The 27,240-nt window shown below is 45.8% G+C and overlaps 1 protein-coding gene across 1 annotated transcript; it reads left to right on the top strand.

Moving 5' to 3' along the window:
• Positions 1–130: 130 nt before the first annotated feature.
• Positions 131–27,011, top strand: LOC139402719 (protein unc-80 homolog; the record flags this gene model as incomplete). The annotated part of the gene is made up of 18 exons (XM_071146619.1): positions 131–289; positions 948–996; positions 1,539–1,695; positions 3,803–4,155; positions 4,303–4,426; positions 4,836–4,900; positions 5,312–5,457; positions 14,250–14,523; positions 15,194–15,328; positions 16,029–16,239; positions 17,499–17,648; positions 18,148–18,416; positions 19,114–19,473; positions 20,010–20,141; positions 20,420–20,567; positions 22,305–22,355; positions 23,445–23,593; positions 26,842–27,011. Coding segments are annotated over exons 1-18 (3,035 nt in total), but the record flags the coding sequence as incomplete, so codon positions are not given.
• Between the last annotated feature and the right edge of the window lie 229 nt (positions 27,012–27,240).

The following is a 27,240-nucleotide window of genomic DNA, read 5'->3' as shown; positions in this document are numbered from 1 at the left end:
TGATAGATCACTCTGCCGTTCCCCGCTGCCGCTGCTCCGAAGGAGGTGCTGAAACCATATAGATCTCGCTCTGTTACCTCTACCACCGCCGACATTTGCAGCCATTTTACACAAGCCGAACGGAATCATGTCGTGAGGCATCACATCACCTGGGACGACCGGACCCAGCTACGTCTGGACCGCGACAAGTCGACAAGATGGTGAAGCGGAAAAGCCTGGATGAGACCGACACGGAGTGCGGCAAGGGTATACCGTTCCCGATCCAGACCTTCTTGTGGAGGCAGACCAGGTTAGTGTCGTGACAGTCATTGATAACAGGTGTTTGCCGCTGCTCAGAATATACGGCGGTGAGATTATATGTCAACCAAGATAACTCGCTCCCTTAGGTTGTAAATTAAAATGTGTGTTACATCTGTATAGAAGGTTTTTTATGTGAGTGTCAATCATTTTACTCTTTATACACCCGTTGACAGGGTTGTCATATCAGGCAATGCGTCAGTTCATTTGGTTAGGCTATTGTAGCCTATTCAATACATCCATACATACAACAAAATGAAAAGAAAAAACCCTGAGAAAAACAGCTAGTTCTCGTTCTAGAGGAGGAGGAGGGGGGGCAGGCTAAGATGTCACACCTGTAGACATGGTTGGGATAAGGTGAAGGTGATTGCCTTATCATGCATCCGCTGTAACCTACGGCTGAAGCCATCTGACATGTATACAGTATGTTCACTGTTATTTCTAGAGGTAGGGCTAGGCTATGAGCGGTATAAGCGATCATATTTTATCATTTGGATGATACCACTGGCCGCTTGCACGAAGACGTTTTGGCATCTAGCTCCAACATTTGCGTCACAGCCTATTCAATTTACCCTATGTAGCTAATGATATTATTTTTAATCAATGATGTAATGAAAATTAAACACGCTCCAATGTTTTCATGATTGCAGCGCGTTTCTGAGGCCGAAGTTGGGGAAACAATATGAGGCATCTTGTGTGGTAAGCCATTTTCTTAATGGAATAGTTATGATTAGAATGAATCATCGCTCTGCTTCTCCCGCGGCCTCACCGCACCGGCGAATTAGGGGAGCATTTTCCAGTTGCATTTAGCAGATTGGAGTTTGATCTGTTATATTCTGTACCTTGTCCTTGTGTTTAAACTGTTATTACTATGAATTGTAGCTAGTTCAAACTCGTCTTTATAATTAATCTATACATTGTAATAACACGTCTTTGAGTGTATGACCATATAGTAAATTGGGCAATAACTCAGGCTTGCTGCTTTCCCCAAGCCATATTACTTTGCTTGAGGACACATATGGGCCACATCCACTGGCACTCAATGGCCCTTCAGTTTCTGGCTCAGAGACGTCACTGGCCCATGTTCATGAAGCATCTCCAAGTATGAGTGCTGATCTAGGATCAGGTTTACCTTTTACATAATAACAAATAGGATTACATGGACAGGGGGACCTGATCCTAGATCAGCACTCCTACTCTGAGACATTTAATGAATACGGGCCACTGTGTCTCTCTCCTAGTCCTTTGAGCGGGTGCTGGTGGAAAACAAGCTCCACGGTCTCTCCCCGGTGCTGTCGGAGGCCATCCAGAGCATCTCTCGCTGGGAGCTGGTCCAGGCCGCCCTGCCCCACGTGCTCCACTGCACCGCCATCCTGCTCTCTAACAGGAACAAGCTGGGTAAACACACATGGACGCAGACACACACATGCATGCACAGGCACGCACACAGACACGGATACAGTAATACAGACATGAATACAGTAATACAGACACGCATACAGTAATACAGACAGGAATACAGTAATACAGACACGCATACAGTAATACAGACACACATACAGTAATACAGACACGCATACAGTAATACAAACAGGAATACAGTAATACAGACACGCATACAGTAATACAGACACGCATACAGTAATACAGACAGGAATACAGTAATACAGACACACATACAGTAATACAGACACGCATACAGTAATACAGACACACATACAGTAATACAGACACACATACAGTAATACAGACAGGCATACAGTAATACAGACACACATACAGTAATACAGACAGGAATACAGTAATACAGACAGGAATACAGACACGCATACAGTAATATAGACACGCATACAGTAATACAGACTAACATACAGTAATACAGACAGGAATACAGTAATACAGACACGCATACAGTAATACAGACACGCATACAGTAATACAGACACAAATACAGTAATTCACACACGCAGACATGCATACAGTAATTCACACACAGACATGCATACAGTAATACAGACATGAAAACAGTAATTCACACACTCAGACATACACACACAGACATGAATACAGTAATACACCCCCCCCTCCCACCACACACACCCATGTATCCCATCACACCAATCAAACACTAATCTCTGATCCAGGGGTGCCAAACTTATTTTGCCTCCCAAAATTTGTCCTCTATCCATTACTTTTTGAAATTTCGATGCTCCCTAACTGTCTAGCTTTCGTATCGATAACTGTTATCAAGCTGGACAGAGTGAAGAGACTATAAATGACTGTTATCAAGCTGGACAGAGGGAAGAGACTATAAATGACTGTTATCAAGCTGGACAGAGTGAAGCGACTATAAATGACTGTTATCAAGCTGGACAGAGTGAAGAGACTATAAATGACTGTTATCAAGCTGGACAGAGTGAAGAGACTGTAAATGACTGTTATCAAGCTGGACAGAGTGAAGAGACTGTAAATTACTGTTATCAAGCTGGACAGAGGGAAGAGACTATAAATGACTGTTATCAAGCTGGACAGAGTGAAGAGACTATAAATGACTGTTATCAATCTGGACAGAGTGAAGAGACTATAAATGACTGTTATCAAGCTGGACAGAGTGAAGAGACTGTAAATGACTGTTATCAAGCTGGACAGAGTGAAGAGACTATAAATGACTGTTATCAAGCTGGACAGAGTGAAGAGACAATAGATGACTGTTATCAAGCTGGACAGAGTGAAGAGACTGTAAATGACTGTTATCAAGCTGGACAGAGTGAAGAGACTATAGATGACTGTTATCAAGCTGGACAGAGTGAAGAGACTATAGATGACTGTTATCAAGCTGGACAGAGTGAAGAGACAATAGATGAATGTTATCAAGCTGGACAGAGTGAAGAGACTGTAAATGACTGTTATCAAGCTGGACAGAGTGAAGAGACTATAGATGACTGTTATCAAGCTGGACAGAGTGAAGAGACTATAGATGACTGTTATCAAGCTGGACAGAGTGAAGAGACTATAGATGACTGTTATCAAGCTGGACAGAGTGAAGAGACAATAGATGAATGTTATCAAGCTGGACAGAGTGAAGAGACTGTAAATGACTGTTATCAAGCTGGACAGAGTGAAGAGACTATAGATGACTGTTATCAAGCTGGACAGAGTGAAGAGACAATAGATGACTGTTATCAAGCTGGACAGAGTGAAGAGACAATAGATGACTGTTATCAAGCTGGACAGAGTGAAGAGACAATAGATGACTGTTATCAAGCTGGACAGAGTGAAGAGACTGTAAATGTCGGACCATTATAATTTCTACACGGTTTCGATTTGGTTTTATTAAGTAATTAAGCGGATTCTGTGCTCCACAAAGCGTTCCCGGAAGTATTGCAATGTTGGGCCTCTGGGTTTAGGGCCTCTGTGATCAAACCACCACTGGGCCGCATTGAACAGGCCATATGTTTGACACCCCTGCTCTGACCCCTCACCCCTAACCCCCCTCTAACCACAGGTCACCAGGACAAGCTGGGCGTGGCGGAGACCAAGCTGCTCCATACCCTTCACTGGATGCTACTGGAGGCGGCCCAGGAGTGCAACCAGGAGCCCAGCCTGGGCCACGGATGGTCGGGAGGCAGCAGCAGCTCAGCCTTCCTCCAGCCAATGGGGATTGGGAACCAGGGTTCCCCGCCAGCCAGAGGTGGCCAAGGTGGCCCAGGATCAGGGACCGGTTCTGGGTCAGGAGCGCCACGCTGTAGCGGGTCCCTGGAGGAGGATGAGCACGCCCGCACCAAGCTCTTCCACAAGAGCATGGCCACTGTGGAGCTGTTTGTCTTCCTCTTTGCTCCCCTCATTCACCGCATCAAGGTACCTCTGATTCATCCTTCCTGCTGGACTACCCCCTATTGATATGTGTGGATAGATGCTGCGGTTGTGTTTCATGGCTCTGGGAATGCTTTGGTGTGTGTCTGTGTGTGTGTGTGTGTCTGTAAACTTTTTCGCTGTGTTGTCTAGGAGTCTGATCTGACTTTCCGATTGGCCAGTGGTCTCATCATATGGCAGCCAATGTGGGAGCACCGGCAACCTGACGTCCCCGCCTTCTCTGCCCTCATCAAGCCTGTGAGGAACATTGTGACAGGTGAGACACCCAGAGGACACCAAAGAAAGCGTGTAGTACAACCTCTATGGAATCATATGAGTTCTACTCTGCTGTTTTACATGAGACATTAGTAATATCCAAACCAAATACCATAGTAACAAAAGTGATATTTTAGTCTATTCTACAGAGTCTAGACCCTAAAAGGGATCTTCTGCCCTGTCCATAGAGGGTTCCTGGAACCGAAAAGGGTTCTTCAAAAGGACCTCTTATGGGGACAGCCAAAGAACCCTTTTGGAATCCTTTTTACTAAGAGTGCATTCTATTCTATTCTATTAGATTCTATTCTATTAGATTCTATTATGTTAGATTATATTCTATTAGATTATATTCTGTTAGATTATATTCTGTTAGATTATATTCTGTAAACTACCACCTGTTTTGTCAACAGCCAAGAGGAACTCCCCGGTGAACAACCAGTGTAGCCCCTGTGGGTCCAGAAACCAAGGCCCCATGGTGAGTGTTCGTCTTCGGCAGCAGTGAGACAGCTGTACCCCTCCTCCAGCCCCCTCTCCCCCCCAGGGCCTCTGCTAATATTGTTATCACTCCCAAGTGGCGCAGAGGTCTAAGGCACTGCATCTCAGTGCAAGAGGTGTCACTACAGTCTCTGGTTTAAATCCAGGCTGTATCACATCCAGCCATGATTGGGAGTCCCATAGGACGGCGCACAATTGGCTCAGCGTTGTCCGGGTTTGGCCGGGGTAGGCCGTCATTGTAAATAATCATTTATTCTTAAATGACTTGCCTAGTTAAATAAAGGTTTTAAAAAATTACCCTTGCTGGTATGATCTGTGCGTGTGCGTAGCATCTGATTAGAAGAGACTAGAAACCTCTTGACTGACAGACTCTTATTTGCTCTGTCTGCAGGGTTTCCAGGTGGTCTGTGAAACGGCCCAATCAGATTCATCCTCCCCCGGGGCTGGAGAGCAGAGCTGTCGCCGCGGCAACTCAGTGGAAAGAGGTGGGCCGTCAACGCGACAGGCTCCACTCGACAAAGGGATCGCCAAGAAGAAGTAAGCCGTTATGAACTGTGCAGTTCATATAAAACACACACACACGACATATGATACATGGAAAATGTGAACAGTAAGGAGACATTAAAGGGATTGGTACAGATACAGTGGCAAGAAATGAATGTGAACCCTTTGGAATTACCTGAACCTCTACATAAACTGGTCATAAAATTTGATCTGATCTTCATCTAAGTCACAACAATAGACAAACACAGTCTGCTTAAACTAATAACACACAAACAAAATATACGTTTCCATGTCTTATTGAACACACCGTGGAAACATTCACAGTACAGGGTGGGAAAAGTATGTGAACCCTTGGTTTTAATAACTGCTTGACCCTACTCTGGCAGCAATAACCTCAACCAAAAATGTTCTGTAGTTGAGGATCAGACCTGCACAACGGTCAGGAAGAAGTTTGGTCCGATCCTCTGTATAAAACTGGTTCAGTTCAGCAATATTCTTGGGATGTCTGGTGTGAACCGCTCTCTTGAGGTCATGCCACAGCATCTCAATCGGGTTGAGGTCAGGACTCTGACTGGGCCTCTACAGAAGGAGTATTTTCTTCTGTTGAAGCCATTCTGTTGTTGATTTACTTCTGTGTTTTGGTTCGTTGTCCTGTTGCGTCACCCAACTTCTGTTGAGCTTCAATTGACAGACAGATAGCCTTACATTCTCCTGCAAAATGTCTTGATAAACTTGATGATAGCAAGCTGTCCAGGCCCTGAGGCAGAAAAGCAGCTCCAAACCATGATGCTCCCTCCACCATACTTTACAGTTGGGTTGAGGTTTTGATGTTGGTGTGCTGTGCCTTTTTTTCTCCACACATAGTGTTGTGTGTTCCTTCCAACAACTCAACTTTAGTTTCATCTGTCCACAGAATATTTTGCCAGTAGCGCTGTGGAACATCCAGATGCTATTTTGCAAACTTCAGATGTGCAGCAATGTTTTTTTTGAACAGCAGTGTCTTCATCCGTCCTCCCATGAACATCATTCTTGTTTAGTGTTTTATGTTTCGTAGACTCGTCAACAGAGATGTTAGAATGTTCCAGAGATTTCTTTGTCTTTAGCTGACACTCTAGGATTCTTCTTAACCTCATGAGGCATTCTGCACTGTACTCTTGCAGTCGTCTTTGCACGACGGCCACTCCTAGGGAGAGTAGCAACAGTGCTGAACTTTCTCCATTTATAGACAATTTGTCTTACCGTGAACTGATGAACATCAAGGCTTTTAGAGATACTTTTGTAACCCTTTCCAGCTTTATGCAAGTCAACAATTCTTAATTTTGGGTCTTCTGAGATCTATTTTGTTCAAGGCATGGTTCACATTAGGCTATGCTTCTTGTGAATTGCAAACTCAAATTTTGTGAGAGTTTTTTATGGGGCAGGGCAGGTCTAACCAACATCTCCAATCTCGTCTCATTGATTGGACTCCAGGTTAGTTGACTCCTGACTCCAATTAGCTTTTGGAGTACCTAGGGGTTCACATACTTTTTCCAACCTACACTGTGAATGTTTAAATTATGTATTCAATATAGACAAGAAAAAGACCATAATTTGTGTGTTATTAGTTTAAGCAGACTGTGTTTGTCTGTTGTTGTGACTTAGATGAAGATCAGATCTGATTTTATGACCAATTTCTGCAGAAAATAATTCCGAAGGGTTCACATACTTTTTCTTGCCACTGTATTTGTTGTTTGAATCCCAGATTGCCCCTTTAATGGAACTGTCATGTCGCATGCATATGATGTTGTATGAAGGTGAAGGCATTGCTGTCCAGTATAGTAGCCTGACTTACTGTAACGTTACTATTATACAGGACTAGTACATGTTGACCTTATAGCAGTCTAGAAAGAACAAACTGGCTGCATTCATCTAGATTAATGTTATATAATGTAGCCTGACTGACTGTAACGTTACTATTATACAGGACTAGTACATGTTGACCTTATAGCAGTCTAGAAAGAACAAACTGGCTGCATTCATCTAGATTAATGTTATATAATGTAGCCTGACTGACTGTAACGTTACTATTATACAGGACTAGTACATGTTGACCTTATAGCAGTCTAGAAAGAACAAACTGGCTGCATTCATCTAGATTAATGTTATATAACGTAGCCTGCAGCTTCACCTGTTCATCATAGCACACACACACACACACACACACACACACACACACACACACACACACACACACACACACACACACACACACACACACACACACACACACACACACACACACACACACACACACACACACACACACACACACACACACACGAGCGCTCATTCAGAGGTTCCACTCCATCCCTTGTGTATTATGATCAGTATAATGAGTTACAACTTGTTCCTCTCAGCCTCCCAGGCAGACACCAGATATAGACAGAGACTGAAACAGATCTGTCTCTCCCTGTCTGCCTGCTCTTACCAATGAGACACTTTACCCAGGGTAATGATGCTAAACTAACATGGTGCATGTCTAATGCTGGCACTGCCCGTGTGTGTGTGCATGTCTGATGCTGGCACTGCCAGTGTGTGTGTGTGTGTGTGTGTGTGTGTGTCTAATGCTGGCCCTTCCAGTCTCCAACTCTGTACATTGGCCCAGAGCATCAGGCAGGCACATAATGGATAGACATTGCCCAATTTAACCCTCAGACCCACTGCCCAAGCTGACCCTCAGACCCACTGCCCAATTTGACCCTCAGACCCACTGCCCAATTCAACCCTCAGACCCACTGCCCAAGCTGACCCTCAGACCCACTGCCCAACCTGACCCTCAGACCCACTGCCCAATTTGACCCTCAGACCCACTGCCCAAGCTGACCCTCAGACCCAATGCCCAACCTGACCCTCAGACCCAGTGCCCAACATGACCCTCAGACCCACTGCCCAACCTGACCCTCAGACCCAGTGCCCAACCTGACCCTCAGACCCATTGCCCAACCTGACCCTCAGACCCACTGCCCAACCTGACCCTCAGACCCAGTGCCCAACCTGACCCTCAGACCCAGTGCCCAACCTGACCCTCAGACCCACTGCCCAACCTGACCCTCAGACCCACTGCCCAACCTGACCCTCAGACCCAGTGCCCAACCTGACCCTCAGACCCAGTGCCCAACCTGACCCTCAGACCCAGTGCCCAACCTGTGCCCGCTTAGGGGGAAGAAGAACGATTTGGATTTAAATGATTTGGCATGCATCCAGTTAATGATTAATTCATTTTAGGGTAAAACTGTGAGTGTTGAATGTAAGAGTTTATACAACAGGTTGGTCTAATCCTGGAAGCTGATTGGTTAAAAGAGCATTCAAGCCGGTGTCTATTCCGCAAGTTACCACCAGCTAAATCTATGACGTTAAAATGCCTATTTACTCTGTTCCATCTGACCGAGCAGTCCACTGTCTCATTAGCCCAGCCAGACAATGTATAAACATGATCTCCACTGTAAAAAGCATAGACTAGCAATTGGTTTTCAATAGCGGAGATTTGTATAAAACCTGCGGTCTGTCTCTCTGACATCTCCAGCTGTCTCACAGTAATGAACGTGTAGGGGTCGGGAGTAGGGATGAGACAAGACAGGCAGGCAGCGTTTCTCAACTAGTCGAAATCATGAATCTGCTGGCATAATTTTTATGGATATATATACAAATAAATGTCAAATGAATCTAAATGCAGCTAGTTTGCATTTATGTGTAAGTTGTGTTGTTGGCTAGCTTCCCTGAACAACAGTGTCTCTTTCCAACTTCAGTTTGAAGTGAATGTGTAAGCTGTGTTGTTGGCTAGCTTCCCTGAACAACAGTGTCTCTTTCCAACTTCAGTTTGAAGTGAATGTGTAAGCTGTGTTGTTGGCTAGCTTCCCTGAACAACAGTGTCTCTTTCCAACTTCAGTTTGAAGTGAATGTGTAAGCTGTGTTGTTGGCTAGCTTCCCTGAACAACAGTGTCTCTTTCCAACTTCAGTTTGAAGTGAATGTGTAAGCTGTGTTGTTGGCTAGCTTCCCTGAACAACAGTGTCCTGACAAGAGAGCACATGTTCTATGCCGGAAGAAATGGCACATCATTAGCTCATTCTTATGAAGGTATCTAAATACATTTAAGTAGAAAACAGCTTAAACAAATGCAGCTACTTTTCTGTTATTCTGACTGCAATGTTTGACCTGACTGTAAGTTAGCCATAGTTGTTTAGCTAGCAAGCAAGGAATAAGAACGTTGCCAGCCAGTATGGCAATAGAACATTGAGATTGAATGACTGGGTCGCGTCCATAGATACAAAACAAAAAGACTTAACAACTGGGTCACGTCTCGGGCCTAATAACACCCATGCCAATATATCCTCCAAACATCGGCTTCTCTGACATTATCCCTGAAGTATGCCTTAGAATTAGAAATTAGAATACTAGAATTGTCATGAACCTTCTTATGATGGGATTAAGGTCAGCCATTTTGGTCAGGGAGTTGTTCAACCATGGTTTGCTAGTGATGTGATAAGATATTGTGTTTGTGTAAAATAATGAATTTGAATAATTTATCTGCACTGTTTGTTTGTTAGCTAGATAGCCAGACAATTTAGAGGAATGATTCCATTAATGTTTCAAATTAAATGCCAATATGCCAACATTCCATTCAAACAATGCAGTCACAGCCATACACTGTCTGAAATCAGTTGATGATAGGACTTAGACAAGTTGTAAATACAACACATTCTGATATTGTATCATATAATAGCACTCTCAGCTTTCCAGGAAAGGAAACATTTTGACATTTATGGTCTGTTTACATATATTTTAGAGGCTATATATATACATAAACTTTGTATAAAACCTGTATAAACTGTATTTATAATTCTATAACAATATTTTAAGTTGACAATAATTCTGTTACACAATTTCTGATATATCACATGCCTTACTTTTTTTCTCCATCAGTAAAATCAGGATTATGTCTCTACTGCCATTCATTCACATTAGACTGGGTGGGATTTCTCCCTGTCCAATATGGCCGCCATTCATTCACATTAGACTGGGTTGGATTTCTCCCTGTCCAATATGGCTGCCATTTTCACCCCATTCTGAAACTTTTAGGGTTTATGACATCACCCCTCTAGTAATTTAATAGGATCTCTATAGTGTTTGAATTCAGTAATACAACACATTCAATCATAGGTTCCATCAGGGGCGGACTGGGACCAGAAATCGGCCCTGTAATTTCTAACACACCGGACAATGTTTTTCCTTGAGGCCCCCACATCGGCCCATTTTTTTTTCTTGAGGCCCCCTGGGCTAAAAATCGACCAGCCCATCTTGCATTTGACCAAAATGCCATATGGCCAGTCCACCCCTGGTTGATTTAATGTGGATATTGGGTATGGAGAATGAGAGAGATGTCTCCCAGCTATCCTCACCTTAATGCAGTGTGACAGCAGAGTGAAACGATCCATCTCTCTTCATGAGATTCACATTTATAGGACTTCCAGCTGTGAATCTAAATAAGCTCTCTCCCCTGATTAATACCGCTGACGTACAGCTCCGGTGTTGCCATGCACTCCAATCACTCCTTCCCACTGTGATGCGATGCTGATGCAGTTTCCATGGCAACCCCTGCTGCAATGGAGGGAGTCCAGGTTGGGCAGTGTCTCTCCTGGGGGTGGGTGTATGTACGTCACTCAGTCGCCACAGCAACCTCTCCACAACACCAACCGAAAGCTTTGAGTGTGCGTGTGTCGTTTAGACAGTGTAACACGATACTGCTCCTGCATCCTGTACTCTGACATTGATTCTTCTAGTATTGACCGTCTCAACCCGACTCAGTTTAATAGTAGAGCTAAGATGAAATGCTTCCCCCTCCCTCCCTCCTCCCCCTCTCTCTGCTTTCACTACAGTATAAATCTCATTCTATTGTTGTGGTGCGGTGTAGCCCTGTATATCGGCTCCTTTGCCATGCACCAGGGCTGTATTCATAAGGCATCAAACGTAACCAAGATAGATTGAAACAAGGAGGGGCTCCCTGAGCATGTCCAATAAGAAAAGCTGGTTTCGTGTCTCATTGTAAACTGTTTTTCTACAGTGTGACTTAATAAATATGAGCCACCAGCCAGTGACCTTCATCTCAGCTGCTGAGCTAAAGTCTTATTGATAGTGGGCTCACGTAGGCTGAAAATCCAGTCTCTAAATCTCCACAGAAACACACGCTGCAGGGCCTTGTTGTTTGACACAAGCTATAGGGCCTTGTTATTTAACACATGCTACAGGGCCTTGTTGTTTAACACATAATACAGGGCCTTGTTGTTTAACACAAGCTACAGGGCCTTGTTGTTTGACACAAGCTACAGGGCCTTGTTATTTAACACATGCTACAGGGCCTTGTTGTTTAACACATAATACAGGGCCTTGTTGTTTAACACAAGCTACAGGGCCTTGTTGTTTGACACAAGCTACAGGGCCTTGTTGTTTAACACATGCTACAGGGCCTTGTTGTATAACACATGCTACAGGGCCTTGTTGTTTAGCACATGCTACAGGGCCTTGTTGTTTAACACATGCTACAGGGCCTTGTTGTTTAACACATGCTACATGCATCCTGTTTCCATTGATCATCCTTGAGATGTTTCTACAACTTGATTGTAGTCCCTCTGTGGTAAATACAATTGATTGGACATGATTTGGAAAGGCAGACAGACACCTGTCTATATAAGGTCCCACAGTTGACAGTGCATGTCAGAGCGAAAACCAAGCCATGAGGTCAAAGGAATTGTCCGAGACAAGATTGTGTCGAGACACAGATCTGGGGAAGGTTACCAAAAAGTTTATGCAGCATTGAAGGTCCCCAAGAACACAGTGTCCTCCATCATTCTTAAATGGAAGAAGTTTGCAACCAACAAAACTCTTCCTAGAGCTGGCCGTCTGGCCAAACTGAGCAATCGGGGGAGAAGTGACTTGGTCAGGCAGGTGACCAGGAACCTGATGGTCACTCTGGCAGAGCTCCAGAGTTCCTCTGTGGAGATGGGAGAACCTTCCAGAAGGACAACCATCTCTGCAGCAATCCACCAATCAGGCCTTTATGGTCGAGTTGTCAGACGGAAGCCACTGCTCAATAAAATGCATGACAGCCCACCTAAAGGACTCTCAGACCATAAGAAACAAGATTCTCAGGTCTGATGAAACCAAGACTGAACTCTTTGGCCTGAATACCAAGCGTTACTTCTGGGGATGTTTTTCAGCTGCAGGGACTGGGAGTCTAGTCAGGATCGAGGGAAAGATGAACAGAGCGAAGTACAGAGAGATCCTTGATGAAAACCTGTCTCCAGAGCGCTCAGGACCTCAGACTGGGGCGAAGGTTCACCTTCCAACTGGACAACGACGCTAAGAACACAGCGAAGACAACGCAGGAGTGGCTTCGGGACATGTCTCTGAATGTCCTCGAGTGGCCCAGCCAGAGCTCAGACTTGAACCCGATCTAACATCTCTGGAGAGACCTGAAAATAGCTGTGCAGCGTCGCTCCCCATCCAACCTGACAGAGCTTGAGAGGATCTGTAGAGAACAATGGGAGAAACTCCCCAAATACAGACCACTGTAGATACTGTTCTCTGAGGTGATCGCTCCAGGTAAGCCTGAGTACCAAGCTGCTTGGTCATGGAGGAACCCTGGGGGAGGAAGGGACAGAGGAGAACGACCGAGAGCCTGTTCTGTTCTATACAATAGATTTCACCGTACATCTCTATTTTAACAGGCCCTAGTGTGTGTGTGTGTGTGTGTGTGTGTGTGTGTGTGTGTGTGTGTGTGTGTGTGTGTGTGTGTCTCAGGGTTACCATTAACATTTTAATTTACCGGACATTTGAGAAATTGACCGGACCCATATGGGTGCGTAGCATGACTAGGGTGTTCACCCACGGTGCTCAGAATGACAGAAATCACATTTAGAATGTGGTAATTCATAGTAACAGAACATCCAAGTCGAGGATGCAAAGATGTGTGGTCCTAACCAAATTCTAATGTGCACATTGACCATGTTAGAATAACTGTCCATATTTACGTTACAGTTCCCCAAATACAGGTGTGCCGAGCTTGTAGCGTCATACTCCAGGCTGCTTCAGCAAAGTACTGAGTAAAGGGTCTGAATAATTAATTATGTAAATGTGATATTTCCACTTTTTATTTTTTTATACATTTGCAAACATTTCTAAAACCCTGTTTTTGCTTGTCATTAAGGGGTATTGTGTTTAGATTGATGAGGTAAAAAAACAATTAAATCAATTTTAGAATATGGCTGTAACGTAACAAAATGTGGAAAAAGTCAAGGGGTCTGTGAATAAATTCTGAACGCACTGTAAGTGATGAACGTGGCAGGAAATGATGGGGACTGGTAATTTCATTTGAGGCAGATGCAAGTGATTTCAGTCAGAGATTTACAGATTGTTCTTTGCAGAGCTAGAACATAATATCAGACATCAATCTAGTTTTTTTTTGGAGGTGCTGATTTGATCATTTGAGCTCAGTTAGGCTGTTTACAAATCATAAACTACAGTAACAAGTCCTGCCTTTAACAACTATTTGCAAAAGGCCGGGTCCAGGCCGGGTCCAGGCCGGGTCCAGGCCGGGTCTAGGCCGGGTCCAGGCCGGGTTACTGTAAGGCACATTGTGATAACTGCTGATATCAAAAGGGCTTTACAGATTCATGTCACTAACTTCCTCCCACCCTCTCTCTCTCCCTCCCCTCCCTCTCTCCCCCTCCCTCTCTCCCTGTACCTTGTCTCCCCCTCCCCCTCCCTCTCTCCCTGTACTTGTCTCCCCCAGGACCTCTGCCCCAGCGGGCATCTCCGTCTCCCTGGCCCAGCGTGCCCGCTACGCCACCTACTTTGACGTGGCAGTCCTGCGCTGCCTGTTGCAGCCCCACTGGACAGAGGAGGGGGTGCACTGGGCCCTCATGTTCTACCTGCAGCGCCTGCGTCAGATCCTGGAGGAGCGCCCGGAACGCCCGCCGGAGCCACTGGTCCCGCCCCTGCCCCGCCCTCGCAGCAGCTCCATGGTGGCCACCGCCCCCTCTCTCGTCAACACCCACAAGACTCAGGTGGGTTATAACCATTGTGTTTATGTCAATCATTAGTTAATACTACAGTATTATATGGTGTTATAACTACAGTACTGTAAAGCCATAAGACACAGGTAATACTAGTACTAGTATAAGTAGTAGTATTTGTAGTAATACAACAGTTAAATGCCCTATATAGTATGCCCTATATAGTATAGTATATAGTATAGTATAATTAAGCAGTACGGCCCGGGGGGTGTGGTATATGGCAAATATACCACGGCTACGGGCTGTTCTTATGCATGACACAACGTGGAGTGCCTGGATACAGCCCTTCGCCGTGTTATATTGGCCATATACCACAAACCCTCGAGGTGCCTTACTGCTTTTCTAAACTAATTACCAACGTAATTAGACCAGTAAAAACATATCCCTGGTATACGGTTTGATATACCACGGCTTTCAGCCAATCAGCATTCAGGACTTGAACCACCCAGTTTGTAATCCCTATATAGTATAATGCCTTATATTGTAGCTCTTATTACAGTATTATCAAGTGGTTCAGGTTTTACCATAGTTATGCCATCTTAAATACTGTATAGGAACAAAGTTGACTGTCTCTGTGCAGTAAAACATCCTATTGCTACACTATATCCCTGATTGACACCTGTCATTCACTCTTGACCCCTGTGCCCTCTGCCCATATAAGGACATGAGTCTGAAATGCAATGAGGAGGATAAGTCCCTCAGCTCAGAGACCTTCTCTAAGGTGTCCCTGACCAACCTGCGCAGACAGGCTGTACCCGACCTTTCCTCTGACCTGGGGATGAACCTCTTTAAAAAGGTGAGATGCATGGAGATACATGTACAAGTTCTAAAACCTGCCTTTATTATATTATCTTTCTATTAGTCTCTCTGTTTCTCTCTCTCTCTCTCTTTCTCTGTCTCTGTCTTTCTCTCTCTCTCTCTCTGTTTCTCTCTCTCTTTCTCTGTCTCTGTCTTTCTCTGTCTCTGTCTCTGTCTCTGTCTCTGTCTCTCTCTCTTTCTTTCTCTCTCTCTCTCTGTTTCTCTCTCTCTCTCTCTGTTTCTCTCTCTCTCTCTCTCTTTCTCTGTCTCTGTCTTTCTCTCTCTCTCTCTCTGTTTCTCTCTCTCTTTCTCTGTCTCTGTCTTTCTCTCTCTCTCTGTTTCTCTCTCTCTCTCTCTTTCTCTGTCTCTGTCTTTCTCTCTCTCTCTTTCTCTGTCTCTGTCTTTCTCTCTCTCTCTCTCTCTATTTATCTGTCTTTCTCTCTCTCTCTCTCTGGGTATTGGGCCCTCTCTCCTCACATCTATCATTGTCTTCTTTGTCTTTGTAAATCATTTCAAACATTTGGCCGACATTTTCTCTCCCTTTTATTCATTTGACCTTTTAATATGTTTCGACCTCTCAATCAATGTACCATTATACGCAGCTGACTCTTGCTAGGTGGAAACAAAGCCCTGCTGTAGTTATAACATTTAGAATGAATGTGTTTGTCTTGTGTCTCCTCCTACCGACCGTGGTACAGTTCAAGAACCGGCGGGAGGACCGTGAGCGTAAGGGCTCCATCCCGTTCCACCACACGGGCAAGAAGCGCCAGCGCCGCATGGGTGTGCCCTTCCTGCTCCACGAGGACCACCTGGATGTGTCCCCCACCCGATCCACCTTCTCCTTCGCCAGCTTCTCTGGCGACGACCGGCGGGCGCTGGAGCGCGGGGGCTGGCAGGCTACCATCATGGGTACCATACCAGATCTGGGTTCAAACACTTTTTGAAATTCTTTGAAACATGTTTAAGCGTTAGTTTGAGCGCTTGCTTTAGCCTGCCTGGAGTGCCAGATGGGCGTGGTTTTCTATTGGATCCATGGCACCAGGCAAACTCAAGCCCAGATAAAATATTTGAAATGATTTCGAATAGTATTTGAACCCAGGTCTGTATATGACCAACACTACCCACTCACTGTTTTATCTCTGTCTTTCTGCTGATAGATCATCTCTATCAATAGATTGTACTATTCACGTCTATCCATCTATTGATATATCCATTTTATATCAATAGGAACTTAAAAAGTACAGGGAAAATGACTGGCTCTCATTAGCTGAGTCAGAGGAGTTAGTCCCCTGGCTCTCATTAGCTGAGTCAGAGGAGTTAGTCCCCTGGCTCTCATTAGCTGAGTCAGAGGAGTTAGTCCCCTGGCTCTCATTAGCTGAGTCAGAGGAGTTAGTCCCCTGGCTCTCATTAGCTGAGTCAGAGGAGTTAGTCCCCTGGCTCTCATTAGCTGAGTCAGAGGAGTTAGTCCCCTGGCTCTCATTAGCTGAGTTTACATTTTTTATTTTATTTCACCTTTATTTAACCAGGTAGGCTAGTTGAGAACAAGTTCTCATTTACAACTGCAACCTGGCTAAGATAAAGCAAAGCAGTGCGACAGAAACAACAACACAGAGTTACACATAGAGTAAACAAGCGTACAGTCAATAACACAATAGGAAAAAAATAAAGTCTATATACAGTGGGTGCAAATGGCGTGAGGACAACAGACAACAGACAACCTCCGATTTGACACACTGAACTCTGTCTGCAAACCAGGTGAGGGAGTCATTTGAGAAACCAAGTCAGAGGAGTTAGTCCCCTGACAGCAGCTGAACTGGGTCAGCCTAATTAACTTAATGTTTGTCTGGTTGTTAGGAAAGGTTGTTGCTTCTAATGTTTTGCAAAAGGTGCACAGAAAAAGGGACTTTCTCATTGGAATGTGACCATTAGTTTAAAAGCCCTAAACTTTTAGCCCTACTTTCTTAATGCACAGATGTGGGTTAACTGGTACAGTAGGATGTGGTATGCATTGTTTTGTGGCAATGACAGTGAGCTTATTTGGCTATTAGGCAGTCTTAAAAGGCAGGGAAGAGGAACGTGAGTTTGGTTGAGTGAATGAGTGTGTGTTTGGTTGTAATGCTGTGTGCCGGTGTCTTTCACTCAGAGTTGTGTGTTTGTTGGTGTTTTAGGTAAGTTGACGCGGCGAGGGAGCACAGACACGGCTGCAGACACAGACAACCTGAGTGCTAAACACTCACACTCCCATCACTCCCTGCTCAGAGACATGCCAGACCACTCCAACAGCCACGGAGACAACACCGTTCACGCCAAGGGGGAGGGTAAGAGTCTATACACCCACCACACCGTTCACGCCAAGGGGGAGGCTAAGAATCTATACACCCACAACACCGTTCATGCCAAGGGCGAGGGTCAGAGTCTATACACCCACAACACCGTTGACACCAAGGGGGAGGGTCATAGTCTTTACACCCACAACACCGTTGACACCAAGGGGGAGGGTCATAGTCTTTACACCCACAACACTGTACACACCAAGGGGGAGGGTAAGAGAGTCCATACACCCATATTCTGTCATCACCCACAGTTATGAACTGAACACCTTCAATGAAATATCCATCCATCTATCTATCACTCCATCCATCCACTCATCCATCACTCCATCATCCATCCATCCCTTTATCCATCAAGCCTTCCATCAATCCTTCCTTCCATCCCTCCCTCTATCCATCTATTCATCCATCCAAAATATACATTTTCTCTAAATCTGTGAATGTCTCCACCCCCTCACCTCCTCTCCTCCCACCCCTCCGCCCCCAGTGCGTTCACAGATCTCCACCATCACCATGGCGACGTTCAACACCACAGTAGCGTCCTTCAACGTGGGCTATGCCGACTTCTTCACCGAACACATGAAAAAGCTGTGTAACCCTGTACCCATCCCAGAGATGCCCCACGAGACGCTGGCGTGCGCCAACCTGCCCCGGAGCTTCACCGACTCGTGTATCAACTACTCATGCCTGGAGGAGGGAGACAACATCGAGGGCACTAACAACTTCATCCTGAAGAATGGCATGCTGGACCTTACGGTGAGGGGCAGTGATAAAGAGTGTCACCTGTTGGTCTGAGGTCTCTGACAGGGTTTCTGTACTGGAGGAATAACCAGGTTCACTATATATCATAACTCCAGTAGGATGGCTCACACTACCATGGCATTACTGAACCATTGGGCTCTATTTACTATGTAGTCATTTAGAAAACGCTCTTATCCAGAAGCGACTTACAGTTAGTGCATTCATCTTTAAGGTAGCTAGGTGAGACAACCACATATCACAGTCAAGTAAATGTCCTGCCTGGTTCCTGCCTGGTTCCTGCCTGGACAACACTTGGGGAGGAATTAGTAGGGAAGCTTGGAGAATGTTGGATGGATGGTGTGATGGATGGATGGTGTGATGGATGGATGGTGTGATGGATGGATGGTGTGATGGATGGATGGTGTGATGGATGGATGGTGTGATGGATGGATGGTGTGATGGATGGATGGTGTGATGGATGGTGTGTTGGATGGATGGTGTGATGGATGGATGGTGTGATGGATGGATGGTGTGATGGATGGATTGTGTGATGGATGGTGTGTTGGATGGATGGTGTGATGGATGGATGGTGTGATGGATGGATAGTGTGATGGATGGATGGTGTGATGGATGGATGCACTTCATTTGAATGTGTCCAACCCCTGACACTGACCCCTCTGTCTCCCTTTGTCTCCCCGTCTACCCCTCCCAGGCCATCCTGCGGGCGGTCTACGCCGTGCTGACCCACGACATCAGCTCACGCATCTGTGACGTGTCGCTCAACATCATCGACTGCCTGCTGCAGCTGGGGGTAGTGCCGGGCATGGGAAAGAAGCTCTCCAAGCCCGACGACAAGGAGAACGATGAGACACGCCTCCCGAAGGAGGGGGCCAATCAGAGCCTGAGCGGCGCCCAAGGGGGCGTGTCTGGAGGGTGCAGCGGGGCGGCACCAGGAGGAGGGGGTGGAGGAGGAGGAGGAGGGGGGGATGGAGGAGGAGGTGGGGGAAGTGGAGGAGGGAGCGGAGGAGGAAGCAAGGACGATGTGAAGAACAATAAGGAGAAAGACAGCAAGGTGGGTGTGAGAATACGTCTATGAGCTTTCAACTTTTAAATTTTTCTCAAATCAAATCAAAGTTTATTTGTCATGTGCGCTGAATACAACAGGTGTAGTAGACCTTGTGTTTACTTACAGGCTCTAACCAATAGTGCAAAAAAGGTATTAGGTGAACAATAGGTAGGTAAAGCAATAAAACAACAGTAAAAAGACAGGCTGTATACATCTTGTAACGGATCTCATTTTACATGCCCGTACAGAAACAGGAAAACATCGCCACACACTTCTAGTCAGATGCAAATTTCTTTAATTGTGGATGAGCTTTCGGCCAGTCGACCTTCATCAGAGCCTGTCTGCACAAACAATAGTGGTACAGAAGGCCACAGAGAGATAATTACCTGTATATTAGATAGAACAGAGCATATTATAGATGTCATTCTACTAGAACAAAACACAAAATAAAACATGATGTGTTGGTGTGAGTAATAACCTGTCAACTTGTGTGAATGTTATATGTAGCATGTAATACCCTGTGCCTTCTGTTTAACACCAAGGAGGACGGCTCTTCACTGAGTACCCACAGGCTGGCTCTTACCATGCTGATCAAGATGGTCAAGTCTCTGGGTTGTGCCTACGGCTGTGGGGAGGGCCACAGAGGACTCTCAGGGGACCGGCTCCGCATGCAGGTCAGACAACTCACAGATTGCCCCTTTAACAAAATTGAATTAAATGAACTTTATTTAGTTATATATTTATATTTTCACTGAGGTAAAAACCTATTTCGCAAGAGAGAGACCTGGTCCAAGAAACAGTAGCATTTGACAACATTGGACCTGTTGGATTTTTTAGGGGCTTTATCAGAGTGAATGGAAATCATCATCCATTTTGGCTCCGGTTGAGATAGCTGTTTGAATCTGAGACATCCTTCATTTTGGATCTACTGTTCCCCTTGTTCCCCATACAGGCCCAGAACTGCCTGACCAACCTGTATAAGCTGGACAAGCTGCAGTTCCGTCAGACCATGAGGGACTACGTCAACAAGGACTCGCTCAACAACATCGTGGACTTCCTGCACGCACTCCTGGGCTTCTGCATGGAGCCCATCACCAACAGTAAGTGTTTGTGAGGCATGCGCCGAGTGTGTGTGTGTTGCTATGGAGCCACGGCTAACCACACACATCAGCCTCACACACCTCTCTCAACCTCTCTGATGGTAGGACTGATGAAGTCACGCTATGCAACTCATCCAATCAGCCTCCACTGACATCACACAATTCACTGATCACTCTTGTTTGTCCTTGCAGAGGGGTTTGTATTATTCTCCAAAATCATAAAATGTTTCAAATAATATATTTCATTGTAAAGTATTTAGAAATGCTATGGGTTTAATCAGGTGAATTGGTGAGTCGACTTCTCTAAAACTAAATCATACATTTTGTAATTCATTCTAATCTATCACAACAATCAAATCACACTAAACATTTAAATGAATGAATGTATATAATCACATTCTTATAGCAATCATTAAAATGTAATGTCCAGCAGAGTTTCAATCTCCAGATTAAAAACAAACAGTAGACAATGAGATTGACAGACGACTAATACTTAAAGTATCTTCTACCATAATCCAGTCCGCTCTGCTTCACGATGCTGAATCTGACCTCACTCATACCTCCACGCATCCCAGAGTGCTCAATGTTTACCCACCGGCTGTCTCTCTGTTTCTGTGTCTGTTCTGTCACCCTCCCGCCCTCCACTCATCTATCCTGCCTTCCCTCCCTCTGTCCCGCCCCCATCCACCTCAACAAGTCATGTTCCCCTCCTCCCTCCACTCATCTGTCCTGCCTTCCCTCCCTCTGTCCCGCCCCCATCCACCTCAACAAGCCATGTTCCCCTCCTCCCTCTACTCATCTGTCCTGCCTTCCCTCCCTCTGTCCCGCCCCCATCCACCTCAACAAGCCATGTTCCCCTCCTCCCTCCACTCATCTGTCCTGCCTTCCCTCCCTCTGTCCCGCCCCCATCCACCTAAACAAGCCATGTTCCCCTCCTCCCTCCACTCATCTGTCCTGCCTTCCCTCCCTCTGTCCCGCCCCCATCCACCTAAACAAGCCATGTTCCCCTCCTCCCTCCACTCATCTGTCCTGCCTTCCCTCCCTCTGTCCCGCCCCCATCCACCTAAACAAGCCATGTTCCCCTCCTCCCTCCACTCATCTGTCCTGCCTTCCCTCCCTCTGTCCCGCCCCCATCCACCTCAACAAGCCATGTTCCCCTCCCACCCTCCACTCATCTGTCCTGCCTTCCCTCCCCCTGTCCCGCCCCCATCCACCTAAACAAGCGGTGTTCCCCTCCTCCCTCCACTCATCTGTCCTGCCTTTCCTCCCTCTGTCCCGCCCCCATCCACCTAAACAAGCGGTGTTCCCCTCCTCCCTCCACTCACTCATCCACTCTGTACACTTGCCAATCCGATGCTGTGTGGTGCTCATCACATCTCTATCTATGGCTGTATGGCTCAACATGAATTAAAAACCGTAATGACTGTAATATCATAGCTCTATTTTTTGGTCAGTGAAATGACCACTTGATTTTCTGATTGAACTGTATCATTGGCAAGTTACTGAACTGATGGGGGCTTTATTAACGAAAGTGCACGGGTCACCCCTTTTAGGTTCTTTATTGTAAGTCAGTTAAGTGGTGTGAGTCTGTGTGTGTGTGTGTGTGTGTGTGTGTGTGTACTGTAAGTTCCCCTACGTCCGGTGGTGTGGGGGTGCCGTGTACTTTTTGTACACGTACATGTGTGTGCTGCTGGCCTGAACATCATCAACTTGTGTACCGCATCTCTTCTCTTGCAGAGTACGGCAGTGCAGGTGAGAGGTCCAGGAGGGTGAAAAAAAGAACCATCGGTAGATACACTAATATCTAAATGAACTGCCCCGATCAGATCACCATTCCTTCTAGGCACTGCTCCCATTTCTGCACACCCTCACTCTTGTCTAAAGTGGCAATCTATCAAATCTATCTAATCTATTAATCTCTCAAATCTATTAATCTATTTATCAAATCTATCTAATTTATTAATCTATCAAATCTATCAAATCTATCTAATCTATTAATCTCTCAAATCTATTAATCTATTTATCAAATCTATCTAATTTATTAATCTATCAAATCTATCAAATCTATCTAATCTATGTATCTATCTAATCTATCTAATCTATGTATCTATATATCTAATCTATTTATCTATATATCTAATCTATTTATCTATATAGCTAAGGTATCTAATCTATATATCTAATCTATTTATCTATATATCTATTTATCTATATATCTAAGGTATCTAATCTATTTATCTATCTATCTATATATCTAATCTATATATCTAATCTATCTATCTATATATCTATTAACAAACAAACAAAAAAAGTATTTAAGAATCAATTAATTCAATTAATTATATCAAGTTAATTACATTATTTAGACCGATGGTTGAATCTAGAACCACCTGCTCTGATATCTATGGTGACAAATCCAATTTTGAATCAATCAAGTTGGGAATCAATCAAGTTGATTCTATTAAATTCAATACAATAAACAAGTCAATCAAGTTGATTCTATTACATTCAATACAATAAACAAGTCTATTAAGTTGACATCTTCAGAGATGTCGTTCCCCTCTGACGTTGCTACAGATCGTAGATCAGATCCTTGACTCTAGCAGGCCTTAGTCACGTGCATGTATCCTTATCGGAACCCTGATCCCTTTTCAGTTTGCTTCTCATCCATGCTTATGATTTTGTGCCCTCTGTCCCCTGTCCCCCTGTCCTTGTCCCCTTGCCCCTGTACCCTTCCCTTTTCTTAGAGTTTATTTCAGCTCAATTGTTTTATACAGTAACCTAGGTAAGTGTCCATTTTGTACCCATTTTCTACTGCTCTGACCTGTATCACCCCTGTGCAATGTTTGGTCTCTCCCGCCTCCACCTTGCTCAAAGATAAGGCCGGGTTCGGGAACAACTTCACCACGGGGGACAACAAGTCACTGGCCCAGAACATGGAGGCAGTGGTGGTGGGCTGCATGTTCAAGTCTCTGATTACTCGCTGTGCTTCCACCACGCACGAGCTGCACAGCCCTGAGAACCTGGTGAGCATGTCTCTATATCTCTCTCTCTCTGTCTCTCTCTGTCTCTGTGTCTCTGTATCTCTCTCTCTCTCTCTCTCTCTCTCTCTCTCTCTGTCTCTCTCTCTCTCTTCTGTCTCTGTCTCTGTCTCTGTCTCTCTGTCTCTGTCTCTGTCTCTGTCTCTCTCTCTCTCTCTCTCTCTGTCTCTGTCTCTCTCTCTCTGTCTCTCTCTCTCTCTCTCTCTCTCTCTCTCTCTCTCTCTCTCTCTCTCTGTCTCTGTCTCTGTCTCTCTCTCTCTCTCTCTCTCTCTCTCTCTCTCTCTCTCTCTGTCTTTGTCTCTCTCTCTCTCTCTCTCTCTCTCTCTGTCTCTCTTTCTGTCTCTCTCTGTCTCTGTCTCTGTCTCTCTCTCTCTCTCTCTCTCTCTCTCTCTCTCTCTCTGTCTCTGTCTCTGTCTCTGTCTCTCTCTCTCTCTCTCTCTCTCTCTCTCTCTCTCTCTCTCTCTCTGTCTCTCTCTGTCTTTCTCTCTGTCTATGTCACACACACACACACACACACACACACACACACACACACACACACACACACACACACACACACACACACACACACACACACACACACACACTCTATCTCTCTCTGTCTTTGTCTCTTTTTTTCTGTTTCTCTCTATGTCTTATAGCCATTTCCCCGTCTGGTTGTTGTTCAGTAGGGCACGCCGTAGCAAAGCATTTTGCAACAGAAAACATCTACTGTAGCCTACACAGAAGGCATGCTGGGCGTGAGTGTGTTCAACAATCACATCAATGACTACGCGGTGTGTCCTGTTCAATTATTAAAGGGTCATTCTGCTACGTGTGGTAATAGACTCCTAATGAATTATGAATGCTGTCTCTGACGAGCTGTGCACTAATGAACAATTTGTCTAAACCACATTCTGGAATAATAAATTGTCTACCAAGTGTCATTCATAAAGTAAATATGCATAAACAAATGTACAATTTCTGAGCATGTTCATGTCTTGTACACCCTATCTAAGACAGCATGCTTATATTCACACCATCTTTTCCATGATTGTGTTTTTTAACTTACTCACCTGGAAGTAACTATAAAATCACTGTACCAGAGTGTGTAAGGCTCACTGCTGTTTCTGCATTCAGACCACAGGATCATATATATAATCTGTATAGTGCTCTTGTAATATACTCTCACCATTGCATTTCCAGTAGTTTTCATCCCTACTCTCAGTCCAAAGCAAGAGATTTGGCATGGTGGCAGCTCTGTGGAGCAGGGTAGCATGGTGGTAGCTCTGTGGAGCAGGATAACATGGTGGCAGCTCTGTGGAGCAGGGTAACATGGTGGCAGCTCTGTGGAGCAGGGTATCATGGTGGCAGCTCTGTGGAGCAGGGTAACATGGTGGCAGCTCTGTGGAGCAGGGTAACATGGTGGCAGCTCTGTGGAGCAGGGTAACATGGTGGCAGCTCTGTGGAGCAGGTTAACATGGTGGCAGCTCTGTGGAGCAGGGTAACATGGTGGCAGCTCTGTGGAGGTATCATGGTGGCAGCTCTGTGGAGCAGGTTAACATGGTGGCATGGTGGCAGCTCTGTGGAGCAGGGTAACATGGTTTCATGGTGGCAGCTCTGTGGAGCAGGGTAACATGGTGGCAGCTCTGTGGAGCAGGGTAACATGGTGGCAGCTCTGTGGAGCAGGGTAACATGGTGGCAGCTCTGTGGAGCAGTGTAACATGGTGGCAGCTCTGTGGAGCAGGTTAACATGGTGGCAGCTCTGTGGAGCAGGGTAACATGGTGGCAGCTCTGTGGAGCAGTGTAACATGGTGGCAGCTCTGTGGAGCAGGTTAACATGGTGGCAGCTCTGTGGAGCAGGGTAACATGGTGGCAGCTCTGTGGAGCAGGGTAACATGGTGGCATGGTGGCAGCTCTGTGGAGCAGGGTAACATGGTGGCAGCTCTGTGGAGCAGGGTAACATGGTGGCAGCTCTGTGGAGCAGGGTATCATGGTGGCAGCTCTGTGGAGCAGGGTAACATGGTGGCAGCTCTGTGGAGCAGTGTAACATGGTGGCAGCTCTGTGGAGCAGGGTAACATGGTGGCAGCTCTGTGGAGCAGGGTAACATGGTGGCAGCTCTGTGAAGCAGGGTATCATGGTGGCAGCTCTGTGGAGCAGGGTAACATGGTGGCAGCTCTGTGGAGCAGGGTAACATGGTGGCAGCTCTGTGGAGCAGGGTAACATGGTGGCAGCTCTGTGGAGCAGGGTAACGTGGTGGCAGCTCTGTGGAACAGGGTAACATGGTGGCAGCTCTGTGGAGGTATCATGGTGGCAGCTCTGTGGAGCTGGGTAACATGGTGGCATGGTGGCAGCTCTGTGGAGCAGGGTAACATGGTGGTATGGTGGCAGCTCTGTGGAGCTGGGTAACATGGTGGCATGGTGGCAGCTCTGTGGAGCAGGGTAACATGGTGGCTGCTCTGTGGAGCAGGGTAACATGGTGGCTGCTCTGTGGAGGTATCATGGTGGCAGCTCTGTGGAACAGGGTAACATGGTGGCAGCTCTGTGGAGCAGGGTAACATGGTGGCATCTCTGTGGAGGTATCATGGTAGCAGCTCTGTGGAGCTGGGTAACATGGTGGCATGGTGGCAGCTCTGTGGAGCAGGGTAACATGGTGGCAGCTCTGTGGAGCAGGATAACATGGTGGTAGCTCTGTGGAGGTATCATGGTGGCAGCTCTGTGGAGCAGGATAACATGGTGGCAGCTCTGTGGAGTAGGGTAACATGGCTGCATTGGGCTCTGTAGCAGCTGTCTGGTGCAGGGTAACATACAGAAGGCTTCAGGGACCACTTGATGGCTGACACCGTAGTATACTGACTCACTGCAGTACTGTGTGGCAACACTGTCCTCTCACTACTGACTAGCTGACTGAGAACCCACACACACACAATTACACACCCCACAATGACATGAATGAGGTCAGCTCATTGTTGTTTTTTGTACGGGGTCTAAATATACCCCTTCCTTCCTTCCTTCCTTCCTTCCTTCCTTCCTTCCTTCCTTCCTTCCTTTATCTCTTTCTGTCTCTCTCTTTCTCTCTCTCTCTCGTAGACGCACACACACTCTCTCGCTCACACACACACACACACACACACTTACACACACACATACAAGCAATTGATGTGTTTGATGAGAATGACTTAGTCATTGTGTTGTCTGTCTGTCTGTCTGTCTGTCTGTCTGTCTGTCCTCTATCTCCCCACCCCCCATCCAGGGTCTGTACTGTGACATCCGCCAGCTGGTGCAGTTCATCAAGGAGTCCCATGGCAACGTGTTCCGCAGGGTGGCACTGAGCGCGCTCCTGGACTCGGCCGAGAAAGTGGCCACCACCAAGAAGCCAGAGGAGAAGGAGGAGCCTATCACCAAACCTACAGCATCCAGGAGGTAGTCCACAGAACAAGGACCTCCCACTGGTTGAATCCACGTTATTTCCATGTCATTTCAACCAAACAAATCTACGTGATGACGTTGAATCCACGTTATTTCCATGTCATTTCAACCAAACTAATCTACGTGATGACGTTGAATCCACGTTATTTCCATGTCATTTCAACCAAACAAATCTACGTGATGACGTTGAATCCACATTATTTCCATGTCATTTCAACCAAAC

Source organism: Oncorhynchus clarkii, unplaced genomic scaffold (assembly GCF_045791955.1).
Source record: "Oncorhynchus clarkii lewisi isolate Uvic-CL-2024 unplaced genomic scaffold, UVic_Ocla_1.0 unplaced_contig_3541_pilon_pilon, whole genome shotgun sequence".
Lineage (NCBI taxonomy): Eukaryota > Metazoa > Chordata > Actinopteri > Salmoniformes > Salmonidae > Oncorhynchus > Oncorhynchus clarkii.
This window is presented reverse-complemented; position numbering and strand designations above follow the sequence as displayed.